The sequence below is a fragment of the Scyliorhinus torazame genome, chromosome 6, assembly GCF_047496885.1.
Source record: "Scyliorhinus torazame isolate Kashiwa2021f chromosome 6, sScyTor2.1, whole genome shotgun sequence".
NCBI classification, from domain to species: domain Eukaryota; kingdom Metazoa; phylum Chordata; class Chondrichthyes; order Carcharhiniformes; family Scyliorhinidae; genus Scyliorhinus; species Scyliorhinus torazame.
The window spans coordinates 188,277,013-188,291,870 of NC_092712.1; the positions used below are offsets into that span (position 1 = coordinate 188,277,013).

Consider the following 14,858-nt stretch of genomic DNA (forward strand, 5'->3'; position numbering starts at 1 on the left):
CTTAAGCCCGGTGGCTGGTGGTAGTGCCACACAACACGATGGAAGGTACCTCAGTGTGGAGACGGAACTTTGTCTCAACAACAAAGAAAGGTACAGCACAGGTACAGGCCCTTCAGCCCTCCAAGCCCGTGCCGACGATGCTGCCCGTCTAAACTAAATCTTCTGCACTTCCGGGGTCTGTATCCCTCTATTCCCATCCTATTCATGTATTTGTCAAGATGCCCCTTAAACGTCCCTATCGTTCCTGCTTCCACCACCTCCTCCAGCAGCGTGTTCCAGGCACCCACTACCCTCTGTGTAAAAAACTTGCCTCGTACATCTCCTCTAAACCTTGCCCCTCGCACCATAAACCTATGCCCCCTAGTAATTGACCCCTCTACCCTGGATAAAAGCCTCTGACTATCCACTCTGTCTATGCCCCTCATAATTTTGCAGACATCTATCAGGTCGCCCCTCAACCTCCGTCGTTCCAGTGAGAAAAAGCCGAGTTAATTCAACCTCTTCTCATAGCTAATGCCCTCCATACCAGGCAACATCCTGGTAAATCTCTTCTGCACCCTCTCTAAAGCCTCCACATCCTTCTGGTAGTGTGGCGACCAGAATTGAACACTATACTCCAAGTGTGGCCGAACTAAGGTTCTATACAGGTGCAACATAACTTGCCAATTCTTATACTCAATACCCCGGCCAATGAAGGCAAGCATGCCATATGCCTTCTTGACTACCTTATCCACCTGTGTTACCCCTTTCAGTGACCTGTGGACCTGTACACCTAGATCTCTCTGACTGTCAATACTCTTGAGGGTTCTACCATTCACTGTATATTCCCTACCTGCATTAGACCTTCCAAAATGCATTGCCTCATATTTGTCCGGATTAAACTCCATCTGCCATCTCTCCGCCCAAGTCTCCAAACAATCTAATTCCTGCTGTATCCTCTGACAGGCCTCATCGCTATCCGCAATTCCGCCTACCTTTGTGTCGTCTGCAAACTTACTAATCAGACCAGTTACATTTTCCTCCAAATCATTTATATATACTATGAACAGCAAAGGTCCCGGCACTGATCCCTGCGGAACTAGTCACAGCCCTCCAATCAGAAAAGCACCCTTCCATTGCTACTCCCTGCCTTCTATGACCGAGCCAGTTCCGTATCCATCTTGCTAGCTGATTTCTGATCCTGTGTGATTTCACCTTTTGTACCAGTCTGCCATGAGGGACCTTGTCACAGGCCTTACTGAAGTCCATATAGACAACATCCACTGCCCTACCTCCATCAATCATCTTTGTGACCTCCTCGAAAAACCCTATCAAGTTAGTAAGACACGACCTCCCCTTCACAAAACCGTGCTGCCTCTCGCTAATAGGCCATTTGCTTCCAAATGGGAGTAGATCCTGTCTCGAAGGATTCTCTCCAGTAATTTCCCTACCACTGATGTAAGCTCACCGGCCTGTAGTTCCCTGGATTATCCTTGCTACCCTTCTTAAACAAAGGAACAACATTGGCTACTCTCCAGTACTCCGGGACATGACCTGAAGATAGTGAGGATCCAAAGATTTTGGTCAAGCCCTCAGCAATTTCCTCTCTCGCCTCCTTCAGTATTCTGGCGTAGATCCCATCAGGCCCTGCGGACTTATCTACCTTAATATTTTTCAAGACGCCCAACACCTCGTCTTTTTGGATCTCAATGTGACCCAGGCTGTCTACACACCCTTCTCCAGACTCAACATCCACCAATTCCTTCTCTTTGGTGAATACTGATGCAAAGTCTTCATTTAGTACCTTGCCCATTTCCTCTGGCTCCGCATATAGATTTCCTCGCCTGTCCTTCAGTGGGCCCACCCTTTCCCTGGCTACCCTCTTGCTTTTTATATGCGTGTAAAAAGACCTGGGATTTTCCTTAACCCTATTTGCCAATGACTTTTCGTGACCCCTTTTAGCCCTCCTGACTCCTTGGTTATGTTCCTTCCTACTTTCCTTATATTCCACACAAGCTTTGTCTGTTCCCAGCCTTCTAGCCCTGACAAAAACAGCCTTTTCCTTTTTGACGAGGCCTACAACATCTATTGTCATCCAAGGTTTACCGAAATTTGCCGTATTTATCCTCTTCTGCACAGGAACATGCCGGTCCTGAATTCCTTTCAACTGACATTTGAAAGCCTCCCACATGTCAGATGTTAATTTACCCTCAAATATCCGACCCCAATCTAGGTTCTTCAGTTCCTGCCTAGTATTGTTATCATTAGTCTTCCCCCAATTTAGCAGATTCACCCTTGGACCACACTTATCCTTGTCCACCAGCACTTTAAAACTTACTGAATTGTGGTCACTGTTCCCGAAATGCTCCCCCACTGAAACTTCTACCACCTGGCCGTGCTCATTCCCCAATACCAGGTCCAGTACAGCCCCTTCCCTAGTTGGACTATCTACGTATTGTTTTAAGAAGCCCTCCTGGATGCTCCTTACAAACTCTGCCCCATCCAAGCCCCTCGCACTAAGCGAGTCTCAGTCAATATTGCGGAAGTTAAAGTCTCCCATCACAAGAACCCTGTTGCTTTTACACCTTTCCAACATCTACCTATCTGCTCCTCTATCTCCCGCTGGCTGTTGGGAGGCCTGTAGTAAACCCCCAACATTGTGACTGCACCCTTCTTATTCCTGATCTCTACCTATATAGCCTCGCTTCCCTCTGAGGTGTCCTCCCGCAGTACAGCTGTGATATTCTCCCTAACCAGTAGCGTAACTCCTCCACCCCTTTTACATCCCCCTCTATCCCGCCTGAAACATCTAAATCCTGGAACGTTTCGCTGTCAATCCTGTCCTTCCCTCAACCAGGTCTCTGTAATGGCAACAACATCATAGTTCCAAGTACTAATCCAAGCTTTAAGTTCATCTGCCTTACCTGTTATACTTGTTGCATTAAAACATATGCACTTCAGGCCACCAGTCCCGCTGTTTTCAGCAATATCTCCCTGTCTGCTCTTCCTCAAAGCCATACTGGCTCTATTCCCTAGTTCTCCCTCAATGTTTTCACCTTCTGACCTATTGCTCCGGTACCCACCCCCCTGCCATGCTAGTTTAAACCCTCCCGTGTGACACTAGCCAACCTCGTGACCAGGATATTTATGCCTCTCCAGTTTAGATGTAACCCGCCCTTCTTATGCAGTTCACACCTGCCCCGGAAGAGCTCCCAATGGTCCAGATAACGGAAACCCTCCCTCCTACACCAGCTGTTTAGCCACGTGTTTAGCTGCTCTATCTTCCTATTTCAAGCCTCACTGGCATGTGGCACTGGGAGTAATCCCAAGATTACAACCCTAGAAGTCCTGTCTTTTTACTTTCTGCCTAGCTCCCTGAACTCATGCTGCAGGACCTCATGCCCCTTCCTGCTTATGTTGTAAGTACCAATATGTATCACGACCTCTGCCTGTTTGCCCTCCCCCTTCAGGATGCCCGCTACCCGTTCTGAGATATCCTGGACCCTGGCACCAGGGAGGCAACATACCATCCTGGAATCTCTTTCACGTCCACAGAAGCGCCTATCTGTGCCCCTGACTATGGAGTCCCCTATGACTATTTCTCTTCTGCGCTTTGACCCTCCCTGCTGAACATCAGAACCAGCCGTGGTGTCACTGCTCTGGCTGCTGCTGTTTTCCCCTGATAAGCTATTCCCCCCCAACAGTATCCAAAGGGGTATACCTGTTCAAGAGGGGTACAACCACAGGTGATTCCTGCACTGACTGCCTGCCCCTTCTGGTGGTCACCCATCTCTCCACCTTGGGTGTGACCACATTGCTATAACTCCTATCTATGACGCTTTCCGCCACCTGCATGTTCCTTAGTGCATCCAATTGCTGCTCCAACCGAACCACGCGGTTTGTGAGGAGCTGCCATTGGTTACACTTGCTGTAGTCGACCGGAACGCTGGCAGCGTAACAGATCTGCTACATCTCACAATTGGAGCACTGCAGCCCACTGAGTGACATTTAAGCACTAGTTAATTAATTTAAAATAAACACTTGAATTATTGTAAGATTGAGTTGCAATTAACTATATGGCCCTGATGCCAGATAATTTTTACTATAAAATTAAATGCTAAATACCGATCCCTGCCCTCAGGTTCAGTTACTCCACTATCTAGTTAATGAATTAGTTTTTTTTTGCAATATTATTTTTTTTTTCAAATTTAACAGATTCCCAACCAGTCAATCAGGTCACAGCTCTACTGTGATGTCACTTACAGTCCCCCCCACCCCCACACACAAACACACACAATTTGAATATGTAATAAAAATAAAAATCACTTACCTTCCCAGGATGTTCTCCCTGCAGATTAACAGTTCCAGGCCAGAAGAAAGAGAACAAAATGGCAGGGAAAAAGCACTTTCTCCCACTCTGTACCGAATTACCTCACTGCACCAAATTACCAAGTTCCAATTCCCACTCTGGATGTGTCTCACTCACTCAGAATGTGTCTCCTTCACCTACGCAAAGCTTTCTCCACAAGGATTGTGCGGTGGTCACTTCCAGCCATATTGTGATGGTCAGATGCATCTGCAGCAGGCAGATTGGTGAGGATGAGGTCACCACCTGCTGCAGCCCCAGTCTATCAGCTATGTCTTTCATGCAGAGTGTGGTCAGTGCCTGGAACGTTTTGCCAGGAGAGGTTGTGGAAGCAGATCCATTAATGGCGTTCAAAAGATATCTTGACAAATACATGGATAGGATGGGTATAGAGAGATACGCCACAAGGAAGTGCTGAGAGTTATGGCAAACGTTGGTGTCATGACTGGTACAGGCTTGGCCAGCTCGGTCTGTGATGGTACTACCGAGCCACTCTTGGTGATAGACATTGAAGTCCCCCACCCAGAACATATTCTGTACTTCCTCCAAGTGGTGTTCAGCATGGAGGAGTTTTGATTCATCAGCTGATGGTGGCCGGTACATGGTAATCAGCCATGGTTTCCTTGCCCATGTTTAACCTGAAGCCATGAGACTTCATTGGGTCCAGAGTCAATGTCAAGGGCTCTCAGGCTAACTCCCTTCCGACGGTATACCACTGCCGGTGAGGCAGGACATACCCAAGAATGGTGATACTGGTGTCTGGGACAATGGCTGTAAGGTATGATTCTGTGAGTATGACTATGTCAAGCTGTTGCATAAATAGTCATTGAGACAGCTCTCCCAACTTTGGCAACTTTGGCTTGCTAGACTATTTCACAGGGCCTTTAAGAGTCAACTCATTGCTGTGGGTCTAGAGTCACATGTAGAGTCACATGTAGGCCAGACTAGGTAAGGATGGCGGATTTCCTTCCCTAAAGGATGGGTTTTTACAACAATCAACAATGGTTTCATGGTCATCATTAGACTTTTAATTCCAGATATGTTACTGTGTTTAAATTCCACCACCTGCCACGGTGGAATTTGAACCCTGGTCCCCACATCATTATCCTGGGTCTCTGGATTTCTAGTCCAGCGACAATACCACTATGCCACTGCCTCCCCATGTGATTTCCCTCAGCACAGAGGTCAATAATCTGGAAGCATAAAGTTAAAATAATTGGCAGAGGGATCAGAGGGATGTTGAGAATTTATTTTTCTCCCAGAGGGTGGTGGGGGTCTAGAAATCACTGCCTGAAAGAGTGATAGCAGCAGAAACCCTCATCTGGGGCGCAATTCTCCTACCCGCCCCGCCACATTTCTGCCCCGACCGGCCGGCGGGAGTCTCTGTAACGCCGGCCGGTCAATGGGGTTTCTCATTGTGGGGCAGCCCCACGCTGTCGGGAAACCCCTGGGCGCCGGCAAAACGGAGACTCCCGCCGGCGGAGAATGACGCCCCACATTTTTAAAATACTTGGATTTTCCCTTGAAGTGCTGTCAAATTCAAAAGCTGCAAAGCGGGATTAGTCTGGATCGCTCTTAATAATAATAATCTTTATTAGTGCCACAGGTAGGCTTACATTAACACTGCAATGAAGTTACTGTGAAAATCCCCTAGTCGCCACATTGCGGCGCCTGTTCGGACACACTGAGGGAGAATTCAGAATGTCCAATTCACCTCACAAGCCCGACTTTTGGGACTTGTGGGAGGAAACCGGAGAACCCGGAGGAAACCGACACAGACACGGAGAGAACGTGTAGTCTCCGCACAAACAGTGACCCAAGGCGGGAATCGAACCCGAGTCCCTGGTGCTGTGAAGCAACAGTGCTAACCACTATGCTACTGGCCAGCAGAGACACAATGGACCAAATGGTCTTGTTCTGTGCTGTACATTTTTTGCATTTCTCTGCTCATTCCCAGGCGGTTAAAAATAAAAATACACTGAAGAATCTACATTTAAAATATTTGAAAAATCTTATTTTAATGTGCATTTGGTGCTCTAGAATCTCACTAAAGTATGAAATTGTTCTCTTTGTTTTAAACTGTTATTGGTATTATACTCCTACTTGGTGAATATATAGCCTATAAAAACAGCTTTAAAGCAATTGCATTGGAAACAATATGGTCAGCATCTGAATTTCAGACACTGTGACCTCCCATTTTGCTGCATCAGCATTTTATGTTTTAAACCAGGTCTTATACAGAAGCATGTTTAAACACTGAGCAATGTATGCGATGAGTCAATTCTTACAGTTCTTCTTCTCAACAACAGTTGCTGCCACATCACAGGATTCTGAATTGGGACGGATCAATGAATGCACTAAATCTCTACACGTCGCCATCGTTACCCAACATTACTTTGGGTCTTCCAACTCCAGCTGCCTCATCTGCCTCCTCCCATATAAACGTATGTAATAATTACAGGCCAAAGGATTACTTAATCTCTCTAATCTGTAACATCGGTTGAAGTACATAATAATCCTGTATGACCCGCAGCAATGCGGTCAGCCATTATAGTACTGTTACCATACTTTAAACAAAAATTGCATCTCTGGTATTAGGCCACAGAGTAATAGGATCCATGCCAGTGGTTCCACACAGAGCTGAGATCTTAATCTCAGTTGGAAAAATTGCCAAGTGGAGACCAGGTGCTTGCCCACAGGCATGAGAGAGAATAATTCCTGGGCTGGTGTCATCATGGCTGATTCAAAGAAAAGCATGAGAGACTTACTCCTTGATCTGTAGACATTAGTCTGGATTCTCCACCGTCCACCGCAGGTAGCAAGGTTCCATATGCGGGGAAGATTTAGGCATCTGGAGTAAAACCGGCAATGGGTTCAGGATGGGCCAAGGAGGTAACCCTTTGAGGTAGTTGTCCCCAAAGTCCACTCGAAGGCCACTCTCCCGCATCAAAATGCCAGACATGCCCACCCCACGCGCAGCAGACTCACCCCCACCCTGCACGGCTCCCCCAGAGACCAACTAAATAAAGTGAGCCCCCCAGAGACCCCTAAATAAAGTGCCCCCCACAGAGACCCCCAAAATAGGGGGACCCCCCCCCCACAGAGACCCATAAAATAGGGGGTCAGCCACAGAGGCCCTCTAACTGATGGGACGCCCCCAGAAATGCCCCAAATAAAGAGACCCTCAACAGAGACTCAAACAGAGTTGTGGAGGGGTGGGGGGGGGTCACTTTATTCAGGGTGTCTGCGGGAGGGTTTCTTTAATAAGGGGGTCTCTGGTTGAGGGGTCTGGTGGGGATGGGGTAGGCAGGAATTTCATTGTGAGGGGGATGGTGGCCTTTCGATAGACCTTGAGAGCAACTCCTTTCAAGAGTTACCCCCTTGGCCCACTGCAAGGTCCACCGTGTCAAATACACGCGTGTCAGGACCAACACCAATTCTTGCCTACATGATTCCCGGGCCAGAGGACAGGACAATCATGAGAGCCTGATGAATATGATGCCCGGCCCATTAATAGGGCCGCTGCATCAGGAACACAGCTACCAGCGGCACGAGGCATCTGTTGCCATATTGCAAGGAGGTAACGTTACACTCCCATACATATTCCAATCAGGTCAGCACGGGAGTTTACCAAAGGTATGGGCCTAATTTAATTGCCAAGATCGTGGCTCAGGAATTTTCAGGCTCACTGATTAGATATAAACTTTAGATTTTTTAATGGAAATTACAGAATGTACTTATATATTTATATATTCTGAGGGCAGCATGGTGGCGCAGTGGGTTAGCCCTGATGCCTCACGGCACCGAGGTCCCAGGTTCGAGCCCGGCCCTGGGTCACTGTCCATGGGGAGTTTGCACATTCTCCCCGTGTTTGCGTGGGTTTCGGCCCCACAGCCCAAAGATGTGCAGGGTAGGTGGATCGAACACGCTAAATTGCCCCTTAATTGGATAAAATGAATTGGGTACTCTAAACTTAAAAAATATATATTTATATATTCTGTGTGTGTTTGGAGCAATGGAACCCCTCTCCATATATATAACTGGCCAGGGCTCTGGTACTGAAGGTTCATTCATGGGCTGTTGTTTGTAAGAACATTTGCAGTGGTTGCTCCATCTAGAATTGCAAGAGATTGGTCAACTGTCATTCCACCACAGGTCTTTCCAGGCCAGGGGCAAATACAAATGGCAGCAACCTTAATGCTGAAAGATGCCATGTTGCCTGAAGTCAGGAGGTAATCAATCTGATTTGGGAATGATAGCCTTAGTCTGAGTACGGCTTGTGGCCTATCAAAAAAACCCAAACGGTTTTGTACCAGCTCTCAAGCTTTTGAGGGTGGAATTCCGCAAGCCTGCCTACTTGATAGAGGGCGCGTGTGTGTGTGGCGGGGGGGTGGGCTGCGGCGGGGCGGTGCGGTGAGGGAATGGGGTGCTGGGGGAACTAACAGATGATCCGTTACTTTTGCGGACTTATTGGGCGTCATTCTCCGCCGGCGGGAGTCTCCGTTTTGCTGGCGCCCGGGGGTTTCCCGACGGCGTGGGGCTGCCCCACAATGGGAAACCCCATTGACCGGCCGGTGTTACGGAGACTCCCGCCGGCCGGTCGGGGCAGAAATGTGGCGGGGCGGGATGGAGAATTTCGCTCATTACATTGGCAAAGGAAAACAAACTCTGTGAAACTACATTCAAAATATAAATTGCAACTTCAGTATTAATTTTGAAACAAACATTTGTTATAGGCCTCAACAACAAATCAAAATTCCGACAGGCATACCATTCAGGGAATGAATCAAGGAGCAGCCCTTACTGGTCAGTTCAGAGGGAGTATTCCCTTATCTGCCTACTTGCCGCCTGCTTCTATTGATGGGAAGGTTAACAGCACCCATCATGCCCTACTACAGCACGTACTTCTGATGGAACAAGCTCGCAAACAGAGTCCCCTCACAACTGGTGAGTTGAATTTGTAGCTGAAACTTTTGAATTCTAACTGAAAGTTTGTACTTTGCTGAGATTCTTTACGTTCACGTGTGAGGTAATTTTGCATGAGGGACTTCTGTGTAAGTTGGAAAATATATTTGATTCATGAATTAATGGGTGCGAGCGAACTGAATTGCACCAGAGTCCCATGTCGAACGTGTTTAGCCGGGTATTTCCCGGCACTCACCGCTGAGACACGCCACACTATTTAATGGGACTCCGTTTCAATCGGGGCCTGAGCGGGGAACGCCCCGCTGAGGCTGCACTCAGTCCCGATTCCTTGACTGAGAAACTCCTCTCGCCAGAACTCCTGAGTGCAGGAGGACATCGGGTTGCCCCTGGTGCCAGCCTGGCATTGCCAAGGTGCCCAGGTGGCACTGCCAGGGTGCCAGGTTGTCATCTTTTCCGTGCACACGATTGGGCTGGGGTTGCCCGGTGTGGGTGTTGGGGGAGTGAGGGAGGTGGGGGATTGTTTTGGGGGCCGCAGGGATCGGGACGCCATTTTAAAATGTCGTCCCGACCTCTCGCTACAATGTGGAGTTCCCCACTGTACAACAAAACAAGGCTATGTGCCGCCTCGGCCGCGGAGTCCCATTAGATAGTGTGGCCTGTCTCAGCGATGAGTGCTGGGAAATACCCGGCTAAACGCGCTCGACATAGGACTCTGGTTCCCCCATTCAGGCCCCTTATTCAAAGCGAATCGCATTGAATAGCCATGTATTTCTCAGCACTGCGCTCGTGAGGGCACTTTGTTCCCTTTTGGGAAAATCGCGCCCATGATTCTGATATTGGTGTGGATTTTATGTAGGCGTTGGAGGTTTCTCTGGCAGGCTGGAGAGCCAGTAAGCACTCCTTGTTTTCCCCTTCAGGAAGGCAGGAGAGGAGGTTGGGGCTGGAGGGGGCGATGGCAGGGATTTGGGGAGCAAGGTCTGGGGTTGGCTTTCAGTGAGCCCTACACCCCTTGCCGATGCCAGCCCTTCATCAGGCACTGAATGCCTTTGAAGAAGGCCCACCCTGGGAGACCAGAAGCAACCCACACAGGTCCTCTTGTCATGCCGCATGGTAACAGACCGGTCCGCAGCTGGGTTAATAACAGTGGTTCTGGGATGAGACCTTTAAGTGGGAATTAGTTTACCACTTCATGACCTTGATTATCAGCTGGCGGGAAGTCTATCATGAGTTTTCCTATCCCAGACATAATTTTGGTAGATGCAGGAAGGTGGTCGCGTGGTCACATGCTATTGTCCCACCTGATCAATTGCTCCATCCCTCCCACCCCCCCCTCTGCCGTCACCACCATCTCAGCATAACTCCAGACATTTGCCCATGGTGAATATTGGAAGATTTGGCATAGAGGGTGTAAGGGCAAAGGATGGTGTGTGGGGGGTGCATAAGGTGGCATTATTTATCTAGGGACTTTAAAGGGCCATGCAGATGAGGGCAGTTATGAGGGTATGAGAGGCCATAGGACTAAATGAGGATATGAGTTGTTATTAATGGGGCATGAGTATTGGGCGGAAGGGAATGAGGGTTGGTGAGAGCTAGTAGGCTTAACTGTTTCTCTTACAGCTGGGACGAGGTCCCAGAGCACCAAGGCAGAACTTTTAACCAGCTTGCCTCTACACCTGGCAGGCGCAGCTGGCTGCCTCCAAACTGTATCCAGGGACCATAGGCCCAACTCCATCCAACCCCCGCAATCCCCTCAGATAAAAATCCGGCTCTTTGAGGCTGTTTCTCCCAAGGTGGGTTCGGCGAATTAGAAAACTTTGTGCACCCACCTCGAGAGAGAAAATCATGGCCAGAATAGGTGAACCAGGGAGGGAAAGAGAATCATCCAGGATTCATGTTACTGTTCACTAATCATTGACTTTTCTGGAAGGTGCTTGAAAAATAGATGTTTGTAAATGATGGGATTGAACATGGAGTGGGCTGGGTGGTGTGGTGTGCTTATGTGAATCTTCAGTGCCTGAGTGCAGTCTAGAGAGGAAGGTTGCCTATGGCAGTTGCAAACATATAACGGAGCCTGCCCAATTTCCCTTCCATTTGAATTAATGGGAGCAAAGTCAGATAGGCTCCCTATCACCAGACTTTCCTGCCGGCATTGTCGGAGGTCAATGTCGGAGCCAGACTTTAAAGAGCAACATTCACTCCACTATCCAAAGCCTGAGCAACCATATGGTAACAGGAGACAATACCCTTTGGAGAAACGAATTAAAGAGAAAGATTCGAGTAAAGAAAGAAGAATGCAGAGAAATATTACAGTGGAGTAAAACATTGTGCACAAATATCTGGAACCCGGCTACAAATTCAGCCAAAACTGAGTGCTGAGAAGTTTTCTGATTTTTATCAGGTTCAATGATCTGAAATTAAAGGAATTATTGGAATGGTGCTGGTTTGTGCTAAAGAACGACAGCTTTGTTCCGAAAGGCCATAAGAAAATTGGCATGGAAAATGTAAATGATGAAGTAGTGAGTGGCCTTATCAGATTGAGAAAAAACATTGGACTGAATGTTACACTGGGTGTGGAGTTCCTGCTTCCAGTTGTAAAAGTTGGGGATGAGCCCACCCCTGCTTGGCCAGCTTACTCCGCGCCCAGCTATCAAATGTCGGGCCATTCTGACGCACCTCCGAAAAAGTCCCGCCTCTGAGAATTTCTGGCCATTCAAACAGCTCTCTTGCCCAAGCAGCACCATCGGAGAGGTGGCCACTTCTTGAATGATAGGCAATCCTCTGAAGAAGGGAAAAGAAAGTTAAATCCAGGATCCTGCAAGTGCCAGGCTGGCAGGCCCTGGGGCCCGGATTAGCAAGAGCATGAGAGGATGGGAAATGCAGTAACTCCTGGTGGACTGAACACTTGGTGCCGGCTTACACTGCCATGGGCAGAATCCCAGATTTGACGGGAGGAGACGATTAAGTGGCCATTAATTGGTCACTTAAGGGCCTCAGTTAGCCCATGAGTGAGTGGGTTGCTTTCCATTCATAATATTTCAGCAGGAGTGGATAGGGGCAGACGCAGGTAGGTGGCAAGCAAGGTGCGACGAACATGGCACCACATTTTACAGCTGGGTTAATACCAACCACAGCAGGTTGAGCTCCTTTAGTGGTCATCAATTGGCCCTAAGGGCCTTAATTGGCAGTGGAGTGTGAGGGTCAAACATGGGCCTTCTGATGTAGAACTAATTATGGTGGTGGTGGAAAGGTGGCAGGATTCAGGTACACCACCATCCTGCCGAATACATGCCCTTCCCACCTCCAAGTTAGCCACCACTGAGTGCAGAAATATACACCATGGGTGGGATTCTCCGGAGGCCAATGCCGGAATTGGGAAACGCGATTGGGCGGAGAATCGGTTCTGATGCCAAAATCGTGGCGGGCTCTGATTTGAAGCTGAATCGCAATTCTCTGTTGCCTCGATAGGGGCGTCGATTCGTTGCAGGACTCATGTGCAGTAAACACTGTTGGCATATAATTAGTGGGCCTGACCCGCTATTCTACGGGGCCTCCGCCATTCTCCGCCTCCACCGGGGCGAGTTTCACTTGTGCTTTTAAAAATCGTGTAACTGGTGGCATGGCTGATGAGGGAGAGAGAGGAGGTAGGACACAGAGAGGCGCGACCATGGGCTGCCAGGTTGGACACTAGCTGGGGAGGGCGGTGGCCCTGCCATGGCCAGGAAGTGAGGGGCTGGTGAGGGGGGAGCAGGCTGTGTGGCCGAGATGACCCCCCAGGAGATTGGGGCAGTGTCCAGGCACGGACCACCATTTCCGTATCCTGCAAGGCAGCCATGTTGCTGTGCACCCACTGACCACCCACCTTGTCCCCTGATCCTGCAGAGTGAGACCGGCCGTATGGATGGCCACACCCCACCAACCCCGCACCCCAGCCTCCACCATCCCCGTATCATGCACCCCACCTCCACCCTAACCATCCATAAACCCCACCCTCCGCCATACCCCTGCCCCTAACATGCCTCCATCCGCCGGCGGGGCATCAGGCATCTTACCCTTTGCAACGCCCACTGGAGGCCTACAGGGGCACTGGATGAGTGTCATGGAGTATGCCACTGGCAAGGGAAGTGCCAGCAGACTGTATCCTTGGCAGTCCCAACCGGGACCACAGTGTAGACAATTGGGCCTGGTTGGACCCGATGGTGCACAACATGCTAACCATGCCTTTCGCCCCCTGCAGACAATGGATGTTGGAATTGAAACAGCAATGGTGGCCCTCCTAGTCGCCAAAACCTTGTGGGGTGCCCTGCGGTTGTACGAGCTGGAGCTGCTCGAGGAGGAGGAAGCTGCAGCAGCGGAAGCGGCCACCCAACAGGCCGAGGAGGAGGGGGTGCAAAGGAAGCACCACATTATACCTCGCGTGTACTGGCAGTACCTGTCTTTTGAGAACCTGCCGGATTGGGCACACCGTCAAAGACTCAAGCTGAGCAGCGGGACAGATGCGACACATCTGCCTGATCATGGAACCACCTGATGCAGGGGAATGGGGGAGGAAATCCACACCCGGTGACCGTCAAGGTGACAGTCGCCTGAACATTTATCCTACGGGCCGAGTGGGGACTTGTCCTGGATCTCACAAAGCCAGGTGTGCAGTTGCATCCATGACATCACAGCATTTAAGACACCTGGACCGCATCAGGATGCCGAAATACCACTCGATCACGCTCCTGGTTTCTGTATGGGCGTCGTTATATGCTCATATTGGGACATGCATCCCATCAATCACCCCAGGACACATGGGGTGGGGCGGGCTGTACCGGTGCTGAGGAGTGGCGTGAACCACTCCGGCGTTGGGCAGCCCGGAAGGTGCGGAGTCCTCTATACCTTCAGGGGCTAGGCCGGCGGCGGCGGGGTTGGCGCCACGGCAGCCGGCACCGAAGGGCTTGGCGCTACACCACCCGGCGCCGAGGGGCTTCCGCCGGCCGCCATGAGTTGGCGCATGCGCGGGAGTGCCAGCGTATGCTGGCGTCATCCCAGAGCATACACAGGGGGGTTCTTCTCTGCGCCGGCCATGGCGGACCGTTACACCGGCCGGCGCGGCGGGAAAGAGTACCCCCATGGCACAGGCCCGCCCGCGGATTGGTGGGCCCCGATCACGGTCCAGGCCACCGTGCCCCCCCCCCCCCCCCCCCCCGGTGCCAGATCCCCCCACACACCCCCGAGGACTCCGCAGGCCACCCACAGAGCCAGGTCCCGCCGGTACGGTCCTGGTGTATTTTACGCCGAAAAACGGGCGGCCACTCGTCCCATCGCGGGCCGGAGAATTGCCGGGGGGGGGGGTGGCTGCTGCCAACGGCCCCCGAACGCGTGGCGTGATTCCTACCCCGCCGAAAAACAGCCTCCCTGAACAGGTGCCGGAATGTGGCGACTAGGGGCTTTTCACAGTAACTTCATTTGAAGCCTCCTTGTGGCAATGAGCAATTTTCATTTTCATTTCATTTCATTTCATTTCAAAACCGGCGCCGGAGAATCCAGTAGCCAGCATCGGGGCGGTGAAGCGGGATTCACGCCGCCCCCTGGTAATTCTCCGACC

General features: G+C 50.3%; 1 protein-coding gene across 2 annotated transcripts in view; it reads left to right on the forward strand.

Annotated features, from left to right (window-relative positions):
• The window catches only part of LOC140425184 (histone deacetylase 9-like), a 1,432,561-nt gene that overhangs the window by 943,416 nt on the left and 474,287 nt on the right, over positions 1 to 14,858 (forward strand). For both annotated transcript variants that reach the window (XM_072509184.1, XM_072509182.1), the window contains exons 11-12: positions 6,655 to 6,789; positions 9,082 to 9,292. In XM_072509184.1, coding sequence (XP_072365285.1) covers positions 6,655 to 6,789; positions 9,082 to 9,292 — 346 coding nt within the window. The remainder of the gene's footprint in view (positions 1 to 6,654; positions 6,790 to 9,081; positions 9,293 to 14,858) is intronic.